Here is a 16,634-nt window from a genome sequence, read left to right on the forward strand (position 1 = left end):
TACACATCCATAATTCCTTGAAAGATATGTCTCAGGTACATAGGGTTGTAAAGACAGCTTTTGGCACATTAGCCTTCATAAATTAAAGTACTGAGTACAGGAGTTGGGATGTTACCTTGAAGTTCTTTAAGACATTGGTGAGGCCTAATTTGGAGTATTGTGCCCAGTTTTGGTCACCTACCTACAAGAAAAATATCAATAAGAATGAAAGAGGGCTGAGAAAATCACAAGGATATTGCCAAGACTTGAGGACATGAGTTATAGTGAAAAATTGAATAGCTTATAAAACTTTATTCCCTAGAGCAAAAGGGAATGAGGGGAGATTTGATAGAAGCATACAAAATTATGAGGAGCATCAATAGGGTGATTGCAAGCAGGTATTTTCTACTGAGGATGAGTGAGAATAGAACTACAAGTCATCGGTTAAGGGTGAAACATAAGAGGGAACTTCTTCACTCAGAGGGTGGAAGAAGTGTGGAATGAGCTGCCACCAGAATTGGTGGATATGGGGTTGATTTTAACATTAGAGAAATTGGATAGCTGCAGTACATGGATGGGAGGGGTAACGGAGGGCTGTGCTGCGGGTTCACGTTGATGCAACTAGACAGGTTAATAGTTCAGCATGGACTAGATTGGCCAAAGGGCCTGTTTCTGTGCTGTAGCACTCTATGACCTGATAATTGAAAAAGAGTGAATTGAGAACTGTTCAAATGGATTCCACTTTAAAAACTCCAAGTCATTTTAATTTTTGTTGAAACATAACTTTATTTCAATCATAGAACTGCACAGCACAGAAACAGACCTGCTCACGTCTATATGCCTCTTAAATGCTGCTGCTTTGTCCATCTCCCCAGGCAACATGTTTCAGGCATTTACTGTTCTCCATGTAAAAACAAAACATTTATACTCGATGTCCCAACCAATGAAGGCAAGTATGCCATATGCCCTTCTTACCATCATACAAAGTTGTTTAGCAACTTCTGGGGAGTTACTAACTTGCTCTCCCTGATCTGCGCTCTCATGGGTCCTGTAGACTTTGCTCTTGTACATTCTCTCCCAAGTGCAACACCCAACACTTGTCCAGATTAATCTCCTACCACTTCTTCACCCATATTTTCTACTAATCTATATCTTTTGGTAAAATGTTTAACTGATATTGAAATAGTCACTTTTTATAATCACAGAACTAATTTCTCCCATGAGAATCTTCCATTCTTCCTTTCCTTCATCAGCTTCCACCCTCAAACACCCAAAACATAAACAAATTTCTCAGATGACAGCTAGTGCAGACACAACAGCAATTAACATCCGGCCACATTCAGACATTCGTGGTTTAGCAGCCAGCACTTACTGGGTTTTATCTCAGGTGATCTGAGTAAAGTGGATAAATTACATTTTTTTTTTAATCAAACCACATTCATTGTACAACTGCGGTGTTTTCAATATTTTCTTTAATCAGAGTGATATTTTACCCACTTCACAGTTCTATTGATGGACAGACACAAACACAGCCACACCAAAGCACAGAATGACTGCAACAATTTGGAACAATTTCCATCCATCTAGTTGCAGCACTTTCAATGTCCCAAGGCACTTCAGATAAGTTCAAAACCTATACCTTCTGATTCAACAACACTTTGATAATATTAGAGTTATTTTCTTACTCCAATCCATTTAAACAATGCAAATTGTCATCCTGAACAACCTCTTCATGGGGGGGGGAAAAAATCACAAGCCTCGTATATCATTCCCAGGATTAGTACTAAATGCACTGCATTCAACATTGTAATTCACTCCAATAAGTTCAATTTATGACTGAACAATATAGTTTGCTTAGCATTACTGAATGGGAATGGGTCTAGGGAGCAAGGTTTTTCATTAAGAGATGTGGCTTTGCTGACTGTCAGGATCTAATTGCCCTTAGGGTGGTGGTGATGAGGGATGGATATACCAATAATGCTGTTTGGGAGGGTTACAGGATTTTCTTCAATCATGGAGATGTATTGTATATGATATGTGGATTGAAGGGCAACTTCCATAAGGTAGCATTTGTTGCCCTTGTCCTTCTAGCTGGTGGAGGCTGTAGGATTGGAAGGTGCTGTCCAAGGAGACTAGTCAAGTTGCTACAGTGCATACTGTAAATGATATAAACTGCTGCTCCTCTGCTTCAGTGATGTAACAAGTAAAAGTAGGCTGCTGGTTCTGTGTGCTGTAATGTTTCTTCAACACTGCTAGAGCTGCACACATCGTGGCAAGTGGAGGGTGTTTCTTCACTGGCTTGACTCCTAACTTAAGCCCTTAGATGGTAGGCAGGAGTTAGCTGTGTGCCAGCCATGATATTATAGATGTTATAAAATATATATGCATATATTTTATAAAATGTATATATTATGTGTGTGTGTATATATATAAAAATCACACACACATGCATATACACTAATGACTTGGATGAGATGCAGGTGGCATAATTAGTTTGCAGATGAAATCAAACTTTGTGGTATACTGAGCAATGAAGGCAGCTGTATAAGATTATAACATAATATTGATCAACTGGGAAAGTGTGAAAAGGAATGGCAGATGGAAGCCACTCAAGACAAGTACAAAGTGCCGTATTTTGGGAAGTTAAACCAGGTCAGAACTAACACAAAGAATGGCAGGACCCTGGGGAATAGAAACCTGAGGAACAAGGATGTACTACCATGAAAACCATAGTACAGTTCAGACACTGTGGTGAAAAATCACGCTCACCTTCATCAGACTTTGTACTGACAGTGCAAGAGTTGGGACATAATTTTATACTTGCACAAAACTTTGGGTATCATGTGCAGTTCTGGTTTCCAAGCTTTCCTGTAATGTGGCAAGTTTTATGGATGACAATCATCTTTCCTGGTGATAGGTATGATTACAGCCAGCAAAATCCAATAACTGTCATCAACATGGCCATGTGTTTTTCTACTTCATATTATTTGTCACAATAATTCACCACAAATCCAGAATATATTGTAAAACTGTATTCTCCCCCAGTACTAATCCCTTTCCATCAGCATGGTATTTTACTCTCATATCCTTTCTTTCACCTTCTAATCCTCGCCTGACTGCCATGCCCTCATTAAACATTTTGGTCATTTTCTGCCCATTTCAAAAACGCTTCTAATTTTCAAGTATATTACTCCTTGTTCCAACATTACAAGCCTCAACTTGAGCATACTTAATCTCTATCATTATAAAATATTGCTACGCAACTTGTTGATGCCAAAATAAAAATTATGAAGAAAAAAATAAAATACAGATTTTATCATTGCTACCTCCAAGTGTAATAAACTTTGACCTGTAATTTTCTCAAATAGCAGTCGCGTATGAGACAGCTGGATAGCCAACTCCATGCTGACCAAAGGGAAGTAAAGGAAGTGTGTCAATGCTTTTAAAGAAATCTCATCTAGGGTACAGATAACCAAGAACAGGTTTCATTGCAAACAAAGTGAAGATGAAAGTGTGGCATATAGGATGCATAATCTCTTCCCAGGAGTAATATCCCCCAAACCCACTCCTCCATCCCCTGGAGAAGCCCCAAGAATGCCCTGTTGGTCAGCTACAACCAGCATTCACAAATTCAGGGGCCAGTGAATATACTTATCAACTCAGAGAAACCGATTGATAAGGATGTTCTTCTACACAAAAAAAAAGGGAGGCTTCTTTAAATTAACATTATATCGTAGAGAGGAGTACTGTAAACTATTACTCACTACAGATTTCATTGTTTCAATAAGCTGTGAACATTGTTGACGTCAGCAAATGCAGCAGCAGGTGAAACTTGTTTTTTTAGGGAAAGTAACACTTAGTGACACCTGGTCCAATATCCAAAAGGGCAGGACTTCCTCTGAAAATGGACACCAACACTTGAAGATAGCCCATTTCCGCTGGTACCACTGCCTCTTGGGTTATTCAGTCTCTCTTGATCTCTACCTTATCACAGCACACTCATTCCCTTTGAGCCTAAAACAGGTTTGATTTCTCATATCTCAGTTCAACTGAATGATCACCAACTTAAAATATTACCTGTTTCTCACAGTCTGGGGTCTTGGCCAAGTGGTAACCACCTCGATCTTAGCTGGATCTCCATACCGTGAGACCATGTGCCCAACATAGCTAACACGACGTTTGGCAGAACTGGCACTTGTCCAGGGAATGTTTTAACCTTTCAACAGCCTCGCTTCATGTTCTTCCAAGGTGGATCCAAATACTATGAGGTCATCCAGATTTACCAATACTCAGCAAGTTCATAACTCCCACCGTCTTCACCATGACCCACTGGAAGGTTGTAGGAGCCCCTGAGATGCTCCGGGGCATCCTTTTGAACTGAAAAAATCTCAGGGGATATATAAATGCCATTTTCTCTTTGTCGACCTCACTCATGGGGATCTGGTAATATCCACTCCTCAAGTCCAGCACACTGAACCACTTCACACCACTCAGGCAGGCCAGTGCATCTTCAATCCTCGGGTCAGTATACTGGTCAGGGATGGTCCGTCTGTTCAGAGTTCTATAGTCCACACACATCCATACCTTCCCATCCTTCTTTCAGGCCACTACTATTAGGGACGCATAGGGGCTTCAGGACTCGGTGATGATCCCAGCTTCCTTCAACTTACATAAATGCTGTCGAACGCCCTCCACCTCTGCAGGCAACCTTTCTCTGAACGGGATATCCTCAGTCACCCGGATAGTGTGACGTGTGCTCTTGGAACAACCCACATCAAACTCGTTAGTGGAAAAGACACCTTCCAGCTTCAACATCTTCTCCACGAACCCCCTCTTCCAACCTGAAGGAACTGGGGTGTCCCTGAAGTTGAATGACTCAGCAACCAACTTTTCCCCCTTTTCCAAAAGTTTCTCCCCATCGTGCCTCATGGGGGCACTAGACATTACTGTCACCAGGAACAGATGTGCCACAGGCATCCCCCACTTGAAGGTGACCTCCTTCTTTGTAGTGTTCCTGACAGTCACTGCCAATTTGCTTGCCTGCACAACTGAGGGCTTCTGCAATTCGGGCCTCACCAGGACCCCAGTAGGAAATTCCAACTTCCCTTCGTGGTTTTCCGGAGCGTCCACTGAGGGCTTTGCCCTCAGGGATTCCAGGAAATATGGGGGTCCTCATCACTCTTGCTACTTCCCCGGGCCGTACTACTATTGGCTTCGATTGGGTAAACCAAGAGTCCCTCGTCTTTTTCACCCAGAGAGTGGTGGATATATGGAATGCTCTGCCCCAGAAGGCTGTGGAGGCCAAGTCTCTGGATGCTTTCAAGAAAGAAATGGATAGAGCTCTCAAAGATAGCGGATTCAAAGGCTATGGGCATAAGGCAGAAACTGGATACTGATTGTGGATGATCAGCCATGATCAATGGCGGTGAATGGCGGTGCTGGCTCGAAGGGTCGAATGGCCTACTCCTGCACCTATTGTCTAGATTCGGTATCCAGCCTAATGCAGCCATGTACTTCCTCAAAAGCAGCTCGAAACACCAGGTGCACGGACAACGTTCACTGGGTGCACGGACAACGTTCCCAGAAAGCTTTCGCCAGCCTTCTCCTTGCAGTCCCCCATGAGCCTCCTCACAAAAGGAGTGTTTGTCCCACCAGAAATGAAACGCCACCCTTCTCAACATGGTCTGGACAAACCAGCACGAATGTATCAAGGACCTCAATCACTCCCACATCGACCTCCGAGAACTCCAACTTCACTGACAAATAACTGCTGTACAGATAATCACTAGCACCAAGCCCTCAGGTCTCCAGTGCCCTGAATGGTGTCAAGGGTAAATGCTTCAGATACCAGTTGTAGAATGAACGGTACAACATGACCTGTGATCCGGTGCAGAGTATGGCTTTAGCATAAATACCCTCTATCCCTAGCGACACACTGGAGCATGGTCCCACTAAGCCTTCAGGAATAGGGTCTTTCACTTTCTGGGGTTCCTTGGTACATTGCTGGGAATGACCTCACTGGGTCTCCTCTAAGTTTTCCCAACGACCTTCTCTACCTAGGTACCCGGAGGCTCACTCTCCTGGCGTGACACCTGGGGGAGCTGACTCCCATCAGCTCTATCATATGGTGGGGGGGGGGGTCACACCCGCCGACATATCTCCGTTCTCAACTCTGCTACAGTCTCCTCTATTGCTCCCAGGGTAGGCTAACTGTGGTCACTTCACCGCAGGGGACTACTACCGAGGACTGTACCCTGCTGACGGAGCCCTCCCACGCCTCCAATGCGTTCTCCTCTTCCTGTACCTCTCTGATCAGCTCAAAAAAAGATGGAGAGTGGAGCGTCTTACGAGACTGTCGGAGACCCAAAGCAATCACTCCTGGGACTGGGTACCCCTGGCTATCTGGTCCATTCTTAACTGATCCACCTCAGCTGCCTGAATGACCCTTCTGCACTGCAGCAATTTAACTGCCTCTCTAGCTGAAAAATAAAAGCAGTAAGCTTTTCCCCCTTCTTCTGGCACATATTCTGAAACCCCACGAGCTCCATGGGGCTTCCTGTCAGGCCAAAAGTATTGTCCCGTGCTTGCATGTAATTGCCAGCTGTCGCTACGGGATACCACTACCTGATGGCTCTCACAACGTCAGCGGCCCGCCCACTCAAACTCTCAACCAATCTCGGTCGCTTTACATCATCAGAGCACTGCCACTCAACTAACAACTGAGAGGTCTGCTCTGTCCAATTCTCATACTCCTCCTCCCCTTTAGGGGTAGGCGTTATTCCAGAGAATAGGCGGAGCCTACCATAGCAGGGACATGGACCCTGATTTTTTCATTTATTCGCCAGAGGGGCAAGGGCAGATACTAACTCAGAATTCTCACTCTTCACTGGAGGACGTGAACTAATTAGACATTCCAAATCTGACTACTCCTTCCCCCTCAATCCTCAGAAATGATAGAACCTTGTCTTTGAAATCACCGCCCACAGCTACTGTTACATCAGCGCTGGTCTGCATTAAAACGAGAGCTGCGCCCGCCATTTCATCAAACCTCTGCTCACAATCGCAACTTTAACAATACTTAACAGGCGAATTAACAATTCATCCGGAGTATGAATATCTACCACACTCAGGGTAATCACACAGCATCCAACGGAATCAAGCCCGGATGAGCCCCACAATTGTAACTCTCACTCCAGCTAGCGGCTCAATATAGGGGATGATAGCCCCTCGGCCTGGCCAAACTTAAGAAATCTTGTTTGGGTAGATGCTGTGCAATGTGTCCACTGTTACAAATTAGTATTACAAAATAACATCAACAGTACACAATCTGCGATAAAACGACTGAGCTTTATAATTCTAAATTTGCCTATATGGTTAGTAAAGAAAACAAAAGAAAAAGGGTCCATTCTCACGAAACAGTCTAATGCACAACGTTGGAGCTCACTGATAAGGCCGTTCGTTCACTATCAACCTCCTCTGATTGTCGCTGACCATCAGACACTCATTCCACGTCCACTCCGTCCGGCGGTCTACCAACTCTCTCCATTCGCGTCTTCTCTCCTCATCGCTCCCCGGCAAAAGACCGCAAATTCCCAGCTCCCAGACACTCAAGGAAGAACAACATCCCGCTCATTGGCTAACATGCCCCGTTATCTCTAGTCATAACCCAAACATTTCTGCTACAGAGAAACCATTACCTCAGCAGTGGAATATTACAGAGAAGCCATTACATTAGCAGTGAAACCTTACCGCATGTTACACCTATTCTAGAAACTGCTTAGAATTAAACTACTGCATAGCCCTCTATTTATCTAAACTCCATGTACCTATCTAAGAGTCACCTAAAAGACCCTACTGTATCTTCCTCCAACACCATCGCCAGTAGTGCATTCCACACACCAACCAATCTCCATTTGAAAAACTTACCCCTGGCATCCCCTCTGTACCTACTTCCAAGCACCTTAAAACTACGCCCCCTTGTGCTAGCCATTTCAGCCCTGGGTAAAAGCCTCTGGCTGTCCACATGATCAATGCCCCTGATCATCTTATACACCACTATCAGGTCACCTCTCATCTTCCATCGCTCCAAGGAGAAAAGATGAAGTTCACTCACCCTATTCTCATAAAGCACACTTTCCAATCCAAGCAACATCCTTGTAAATCTCCCCTGCACTCTTTCTATGCTTTCTATGTATGGCATATGTATGCTTCATCAGAAATGGAAGTTTATGAAGAGGTTCTCTTTTGTAAAAAGTTAAAACAAATATCAACGGAGAATCAATCTAAGACAAGATCAAAATGTATATTGAGGATTAAAAGTATTCTGATTAGGAGCATGATTTCTTGTGCAACAGATAGAGCATCATATATGCCATTCTGGTTTAATGGTATTTATGAAAAAAGAAATCCCAAGTCTGTTGCAATCCGTTGCGTAATTTATCGTCAACATCTTGTAGCCAAAAACACTCAGCCAGCGACTTTTTTCAAGTATGACTCCTGTAGTATCTGCTATCAACAAAATTAAAGTCCATCCATTAAATATAATATTTTGCCAGTAATGGCAAGATAACGGTGAAGAGCTTGAATGCTTGCTTCTTCACACTGGTGTGTTGGCTATCAAAAGGCTGCTGCTTAAAACGTTTCTTTGATTTTTTTGACACTGTGTTGAATTTTTGCTTAAAGTCAACAAAAGCTTAGGAAACAAGATTGAACTTCTACGTGGAGGTACGGTATTCCTAGCCAATCTGTATGACAAAATGAATATTCTCAATATGAAACTGCAAGGTGAGAATTTCAAGTTAATCCACACAAAAAGTGTACTGTTCACTTTCATCAAAAAATTATAAATATATAAACCAAAATATTAGGAGAAGAATGTTCTTGCAGTGTCCCTTTATGGAAGGTATGGCACTCTCTTTTATAAATGGCTATACAGAAGAAGGATTTTCAGAATCGATTTAATAATTTAAACAATCTGGAAATTCCGGACTGGGTAATTAACCCATTTCTTTGCAAGGTGGAAGATCAGGAAGAGAGCTTGCAAGAAGAACTTAACAAAAATTCAGAATGATGAAGAAACAAAAATGCTTTTCAAAAATGTCGGCTTTTGTGGTACGTGGTTATGTTGCCATACGAGGTTTCCTGGTCTTTGGAGAAGAGCCAAACTGCCCCTCATTGCTTTTCCATTCTCCTACCTTGTTCAAAGGGATGTCAGTGCAGTGAACCACATACTCACAAAAAAGATACCACTTGGACATTGTTACACGTAAGGACTTAAGGCTTTTGCTGTCACAATTTGAATTAAATATTTCAATGCTTGCTAAAAACCACCAAGCTCAAGGTTTACATTGATACTGAAGCTGCTCTACAGTGCACAGTTACTGTGTAAGCTAGGCTTAAAGACAAATACAAATTTAAAACAGAATCATTTTGCTCATGTTAGCATATGGTAGACATGTTTTCACACTATGGGGGTGCTAGAAAGTACACTGTGCCTAAGAGGGACACTGGCAAGAATGAAGGTGCTTTGGGGGGGCATTTGCAAGTATGAAAGTGCTTTAGGGGACATTGGGCTAAAAAGTAGTAGGGAAATATTGATCTAAACTTATGACCTCTAACTCTAGTTTCACCCAACTTGAGGGGAAAAACCTCCAAAAAAAAATCACTATCCATCACCACCTATCCTCTACAATTTTGTATACCTCTGTAAGATCTCCCCTCATTCACCTACACTCCAGTGAATAAAATCCTAACCTATTCAGCCTTTCCCTGTAACTGATGTCCTTGAGTCACAGCATGATCTAACTTTTACTTGATATAATTTTTCTCACAATGCTCTGAAAGGAACATTGTTTGTGGAATGCTGCAAACCCCTGCACTACTGATGCATGTTGATTCAATTCCCAAAGGAATCTCACAATCAAATTTCAAGAGTGGTGCAGTATGACTGGCTATATTTCTACTCCATAAAACACATTATACTAAAAAAGAAAACACAATAGTAAAAAAAAATTCTGAATTTCAAGTCTGGTCTTTTCTAATGTTAGATACCACACAGTGTGTTACTACAAAATAATATCTTTTGTAATGCATTTGGTATTGGATGTAGGAAATATGCCAGCTATTTTGTGCACAGCAAGCTTCACCACAAAGTGAAATTATAATGATCTGGTCAGTCGTTTCTTCTGTTGTTCATTGAGATATAAGCATTTCCCAGTATACATGGGATAAAATCCTTGCTCTTCTTATTGAAGAGTGTACCAAAGGGACAACTTCTTCATGCAGTGGGTGACATGCATAGGGAATGAGCTGCCAAAGGAACAGGGGTGTAATAACGGAAAATAGCGCCTATGGCAAGCAATGAAATTGCGCCCCTGTCCAAACATCTGACACCCATCTTTTAGATAACTTTACCATAATATCAGCTCAAAAATACAAGTCAAGCTCGTTAATCTTTTAATTAACAAATTATGGCACTACATGAAAATTATAACTGCACCTTCCTTGCTTTCACTGATGCAAATCGGTCTATGATGTGATCAAAGTCAGCTTTTTCAAGTTTCTTCTCTTTCTACACTCAGCACTGCAATATCACAGAGTCTACCTTAACCCATGGAGGCTCTAAAGTATGAAAGTATTAGTTTTAACTTGCTGAATGATCTCTCACAGCTGGCGATGGAAACTGCAATGGTTAGCAATATCTGAATAGCAATGCGAAGATTGGGGAAGACGCTCTCATCTCTATACTGAACAATAAATTCAAGAAGCTTTTCAGGTCTTGATATTTTCATGTTGACCCCTCTTGATAGCAACATTCTGCAATCCAAAATTTCTTCATATAGCTGCTATCCATCAAAATCAGAGTTGTACAATTCGCCCAAATTTTTGCACTTGAGATCGAGATGGAACCCAAGCTTGGCGTCAGTGTCATGCAAACAAGCGAACCTTTCGTCCATTTCTCTGTGAAGACGGTCGAGTGTTCCCTTCATGACTCTTTCCATTTCCTCCTTAGCTGTTAACCCAGTGTCTTGAGTTCTCATCAGCCATTTGCTTTTTTCGTCTCTGACACCTTTCAACTTTAATATTCCATTCGTGACAGAGACAGACTCCTTCTTCAAGTGACTCACTGACCAACACTTCTCTTTCGTCATATAAATGATCTCGGAGGGCTTTCAAATCCAGGGCAGCATTGTGGAAGTTCATGCGGATCCTGCAGCCTTTGAATACCGTCAATGCAAATGAGTACTTTGTTCCAAAATCCTAGCAAAATCAGAAAACCGTAACTCAACATGCGGTTGTACAGCTGCCTTGCGTCGCTTCTCATTTCACTGGTCTCATTTTCATTGTCTATCTTGTGTCCTGGAGAACTTGAAGTATCTCCTCAAGGTACCTGTTGACGGGCTTCATTGCTTCTGTCCCTGCACTCCACCTGGTTTCGGACTCCGACTTAACAACCACAGGGATGCTTTCCCAGTGCTGTGTTGAACAATAGAAAAACACGTTGAGCTTCGATAGTTCCAATAAACGTGACCATCATTGTATCCTGCTTGGCTGCATGTACACCCACCAAGCTGAGTGAGTGATTGTTGCACACACAACACTTATTCTTTGATGAACACCACTTCTGTGTCCAGCCATCACCGCAGCATTGTCATAGCACTATGACCGACGATCTTGTAGCTCCATTTCGTCCTTCTCTAGCTGTTTCAAGATGTCTTCAACCAAGCTCTCAGGATCCTTCTGGCTTATCTGGATAAAACCAAGGAAGGACTCTCTAACACGGACTGTTTTCCTCTGAAAATCAACTTCCACATACCTCACTACTTCTGACGTCTGCTCATCATGTGGATGAATTCGTTCTGGACACCCAGTGAAAGATAAGACGTGGATCCAGGATGACTTTCTAAATGAGTGAGGTGTTCTTTTATGACAGGGTCAAAGATGGCCAGTAGTTTCAGTAAGCCAAGGGAATTTCCTGCGTTGGAGTCATCGTCTAGCTGAAGTGACTCGCTATGTCCTCGCAAAGTCAGGTTCTGAGTTTCAAGGAATTTTATGCAATGAAGGAGTCTCGTCAAGATATCACACCACTTCTGCTTTTTCTTCTCAATCTGTGACTGAAATATCGTGTCAATAACTCCTCTGTTTCCAGCTAATTTTCTTTCCATTTCTTTCCACTGTGTGAAGCATTCCCGATGATTCTTGGCATTTTCATGAACACAAATCCTTTCAGGTGCTTTCCACAGGTTGAATCCATGTTCTTGCTCCTTTGAGGATTGATGGCCTGACCGGGAATAGAGAAGACAACAGATACAAAATGCAGACTTTTTAGAAGGGGAATAGATCAGCCATGAGCGAGTCACTTCCTCACCACGACCATTTCCCAATTTCCTCTTGAATCAAGTTTTGTTCACTGAGCAGTTATTTGTTGGTAGGAAAGGCCCCTCATTGTTCTGAAAATACTTTGAACCCAGCTTTATTATTTCTGTTCTCAATGCGTCAGGCAGAATTGCTTTTCCAGTATCCTTGTCGAACTTCAGAAGCCCAACGTCATGCTGTTCAATCGCTTCTGGTATGACAGTTCGAGGCTCTTCGACACCATCCAGTTCACTAGGTTCAGTGTTGTCAGGTTCAATCTCGTCAGGTAACATCTCGTCAATAAACTCAACATCACCACCACCACCATCATCTTCCCTCCTGTCATGTCCACGTTTTCTGTGGCAGCCTCACTCTTAATCTCATCATACACGGATTTATCTGACTTGACTTCCTCCTCGGCTTGTGATGCATTTGTACTTGATCCACCTTCAGATTCTAACAATCTTGTAGCAGGTGCAAGCCACTCCATGGAATGTGTCCAACTACTTGTTCGGGGCTTTTCAAAGAAGGGCATGAAGAACTTGCTCGACTTCTTGGCTTCCTCCGCCTCCAACTTTCGTCTCTATCGTCCTTCAGCTCCACTTTCGTTCTTCTTCATGAAGAAATGTTTCATGGTCTTCTTACACAATGCTCTAAAATAAGGCCATCCTAGTGCTTCTCACCCAATATAATCAAAGACAGATAATACATCTGAAGAAAATTATTTTTTCACTATCCGAGGATGACTTGTCTGACTTCAATAGAAACTGCTCAGTGGCACCCCCTTCAAGTGGCGCCCAGGGCACGTGCCATACCTTAGATACGCCACTGCAAAGGAAGTAGTTGAGACAGGAACAATAAACACATTTAAAAGGCACTTGGACATTTAACCAGAGAGCAAACATGAGAAAATCTGCAGATGCTGGAAATCCAAAGCAAAATCTAAACCTGGTCTGCTGAGCTCCTCCAGCATTGAGTGTGTTGCTACGTACATGGATAGGAAAGGTTCAGAAGTATGTGAGCCAAACTCAGATAAATGGGACTAACTTAGATGAGTATCCTAGCTGGCATGGACAAATTTCTAAATAGAACTTTGTTTTACTCCCACCTGCAACAGTAGATAGAGCCTCAGTTCAACTTTTCATTTGAAAGAAAGAACCTCCAAATATGTACCATTCTTTAGCATTGCAGTGGATCGTCTGCCTGGATTTTTTTTTGGTTTATATCATTGACTGGGGTTTGACCTCACACCTCAAGCCCTAAACCCACAAAATCCAGATACCAGGAATAGGTAAATAAACAGATCATCAGTGAAAAAGTAACTTAATTCATTATGAACCACTGCTGTTTCCAGATATCAGAAAGCAATTTTAATCCAATGTTCTTAATTGGTTCAAGATCAAAAATTTCATGTTATAAAAAAGCTTCTCTCTCTTAGCTTTTCATGGAGTTGCCATTATTCAAATAAGGGGCGGCACAGTAGCGCAGTGGTTAGTGTAATGATACTAGAGTGCCAACAACCCGGGTTCAATTCCTCTGCTATTTGTAAGGAGCTTGCACATTCTCCGCATGACCACGTGCTGCTCCAGTTGGCTGACACATTCCAAAGTTGTATGGTTTAGTAGATTAACTGGTCACATCGGTGCAACTGGGTGGCACAGGCTCATTGAGCTGGAAGGGGCTGTTATCATGCTGGATGACTAAACAAATAGATAAATAAATACTATTATCTCAAGCCCCAGACTGCTCTCTCTGATGGACATAAAACATCCCCAGGCATTATTCTGAAAGAGTGGTGCTATTTTTAGAGAATGTTTTCCATTATGTAGACTCTATGACATAATTGATATTATCAAAACGAATCGTCTAGTCATTTTTCACAAGACTGTTGTGGAAGCTTGCACTGGGTCAATTAGCTTCCACATTAAAAGCAGCTATACTTCAAAAGTTCTTGTTGGCAGTAAAATAAAATGAGATGTCGTAAGATCACTGAAGGCATTAACAGGACTGCACCTTTTTGTTTATTTCTCTACTTCAGAGGGAAAAATTTACATTGTGTGGTGTATGAATTAATTACAGGTTTTTCGCATTCTTGGAGTTTGCTTAGAAGTGATGGATGTAGACTCAATAATAACTTTCAAATAGTAAACTGAGTTAGAATCGGTCATAGTGCAACACAACAAAGACATGAATCCTTCAGCTTAACCAGTTCACACTAACTATGGTGCACATCGAACCAGTCTCAATTTCCTTTGCTTGGTTCATATCTCTATAAACCATGCCCCTCCAAGTCCCTATTCAAGTGCTTCTTAAAAAATATTATTGTAGCCACCTCAATGACTTCCTCTCTGTTCCTCCTCAGGTCCCCTTTAAATCTTTCTCTTCTCACCCTAAACATCTTCAGGTAATCCTATACCCTGGGGAGAATACTGTTACCATTCACCTCATCAATGCTTCTCATTATTTTAAACACATCTACAGGATTCAATGGTTCATTTTTAAAGGCTCAAAGGTTATCAAATTATGTACGCAGAATATAACTCTGAGATTCATCTTCTCCAGATAGCCATGAAATACAGAAGAAAGGAAGGAAGTCATTGAAAGTAAAGACAACAACCCCGTCCCCCACACAAAAAAGAAAAAGAAACAAAACTCAGAAACTCTAAACACCCCAACCTCTCCCTTGCACAAGAACTAACAGATTGCCCACCCAGAAAACAGCAGCTAAAACATCAAACCCCTAACCCCCCACGCAAAAGAAACAAACAGCAATAACATCAAACCCCCCAACCTCCTCGCTCGCACACAAGCGAATTCAGATTGTCCGCACAGAAAAACACCAGCAAGAACATCAGACCCCAAATTCCCAACCCCACTCTTGCACATAAACTAACATGTCACCACCCAGCAAACGGCAACAAGAAAGAAAACACAGAAAACTGAAGGAGGCCATATAAACTACAGACTTTATACTGTATATGAAGATTGTCTCTCATTCTCCCATGGTCCAAGAAATAAACATCAGCCAGCCTCTCCCTGTAACTCAGGCCCTCTCATCCAGCTAACAGCCCATTCTTGAATAATTCAATGAGAAAATATGTAAGAAAAGATTTGCAGCAAAATGCAACAGGTACTACAAATATTCTACAGGGATTCGTCTATTCTACATTATCATTACTAATTCATAATATTGACCCTGTCATTATTAATTTATCACGTTGTTCAGTCTCCTCATAGCCTATTTCAACTGAGCCACTTGAGCACATAGATGAAATGAGCAACGTTTTTTTTTACTAATTACTAAAGTTAAAACTTGTTCCGCTTAAGTAAGACTCGGCTTTAGCTGCAAAGACATAAGCCACAGACACAGAAAACTTCAGAGCAATCAATTCAAAGCGAAAATAGTACTGAGTGAAAACAGATTCCTACCTTTGTAGCGAGCTGCGAGACAGAACTTGTAGCCTCTTCAGGAAGCAATGGATCCTTGCTCTGAAACAGGTCATGAAACAGATATTTCAACTATGTTACTGCTCACTGAAGAAGGCAATAGGCTCTCAACTGAATTAAGTACAAAAACTGAAAATCATCTGTAGCCAGATCTTAATAGTTAAAACAATGTTATTGCATCGGAAGGAAAAAAAAAGAACAAATGCAATAAATAGTAAGCATCTAAAGCGTGCTAACGTTGCAGCTGTTTTTTTGGATATTTCATCTTTGTTTCACAGTATTTAGCTAGATAAAATGCTGAAGCAAAAATGCGCCGACTTTAACATTGATCTGCATGCAACCGAAAGACGACCGGCTTAAGATCCTCGAAGATGCGATAGGAAACAGCAATTGCGTCTTTTAATCGAATTCAATAAAGTACACTGTTCCTGTTAGTATCTATCCCTTTCACTACCAGATATCCTATACCAATATTGGCACTCTCCGACTCGTCGGTCAAGTCACAAAGCTGCATCGAATATTGCAGCCCAGTGGATACTTCTGCAGTGGGTTTCTCCCCTGGGGAACACTGGAGTGAGAGATCCCACCTCTCTGAGCTGGCGGAGTTCAAGGATACAACTGTTCTTCGCATCGAGTGGCAATACGCATTCAACAACTTTCAATTATAATTGTCTTCACCTCATAGACACTACTCATAGGCCATTGCCTACACTGATCGTGATAGCTATACAAGGCCGGGCTGCACAAAGTTAGCCGGCATTTTCACAGCCGCCTTATAACGGACTTGCAGTCGGTGCCTTTTGGTGTGGGTAGCGCCCATAGTGGAGTACACAGGAAAGAGCTAATGTCCTCCG

The 16,634-nt window shown here is 42.1% G+C and overlaps 1 protein-coding gene across 2 annotated transcripts in view; it reads right to left on the minus strand.

The window, feature by feature from the left end:
• LOC134340989 (testis development-related protein-like) overlaps window positions 1-16,634 on the minus strand; it is an 85,798-nt gene that overhangs the window by 68,868 nt on the left and 296 nt on the right. Inside the window, exons 1-2 of one of the 2 annotated variants that reach the window (XM_063038660.1) lie at window positions 16,459-16,525; window positions 15,763-15,822 (exon numbers count right to left, since the gene is read on the minus strand). In XM_063038660.1, coding sequence (XP_062894730.1) covers window positions 15,763-15,822; window positions 16,459-16,476 — 78 coding nt within the window. In that variant the 5' untranslated portion in view covers window positions 16,477-16,525. Of the gene's footprint in view, window positions 1-15,762; window positions 15,823-16,458; window positions 16,526-16,634 lie in introns of those variants that run through there. The other variant, XM_063038655.1, reaches the window with a different exon arrangement.

This window comes from Mobula hypostoma, chromosome 2 (assembly GCF_963921235.1).
Source record: "Mobula hypostoma chromosome 2, sMobHyp1.1, whole genome shotgun sequence".
NCBI lineage: Eukaryota > Metazoa > Chordata > Chondrichthyes > Myliobatiformes > Myliobatidae > Mobula > Mobula hypostoma.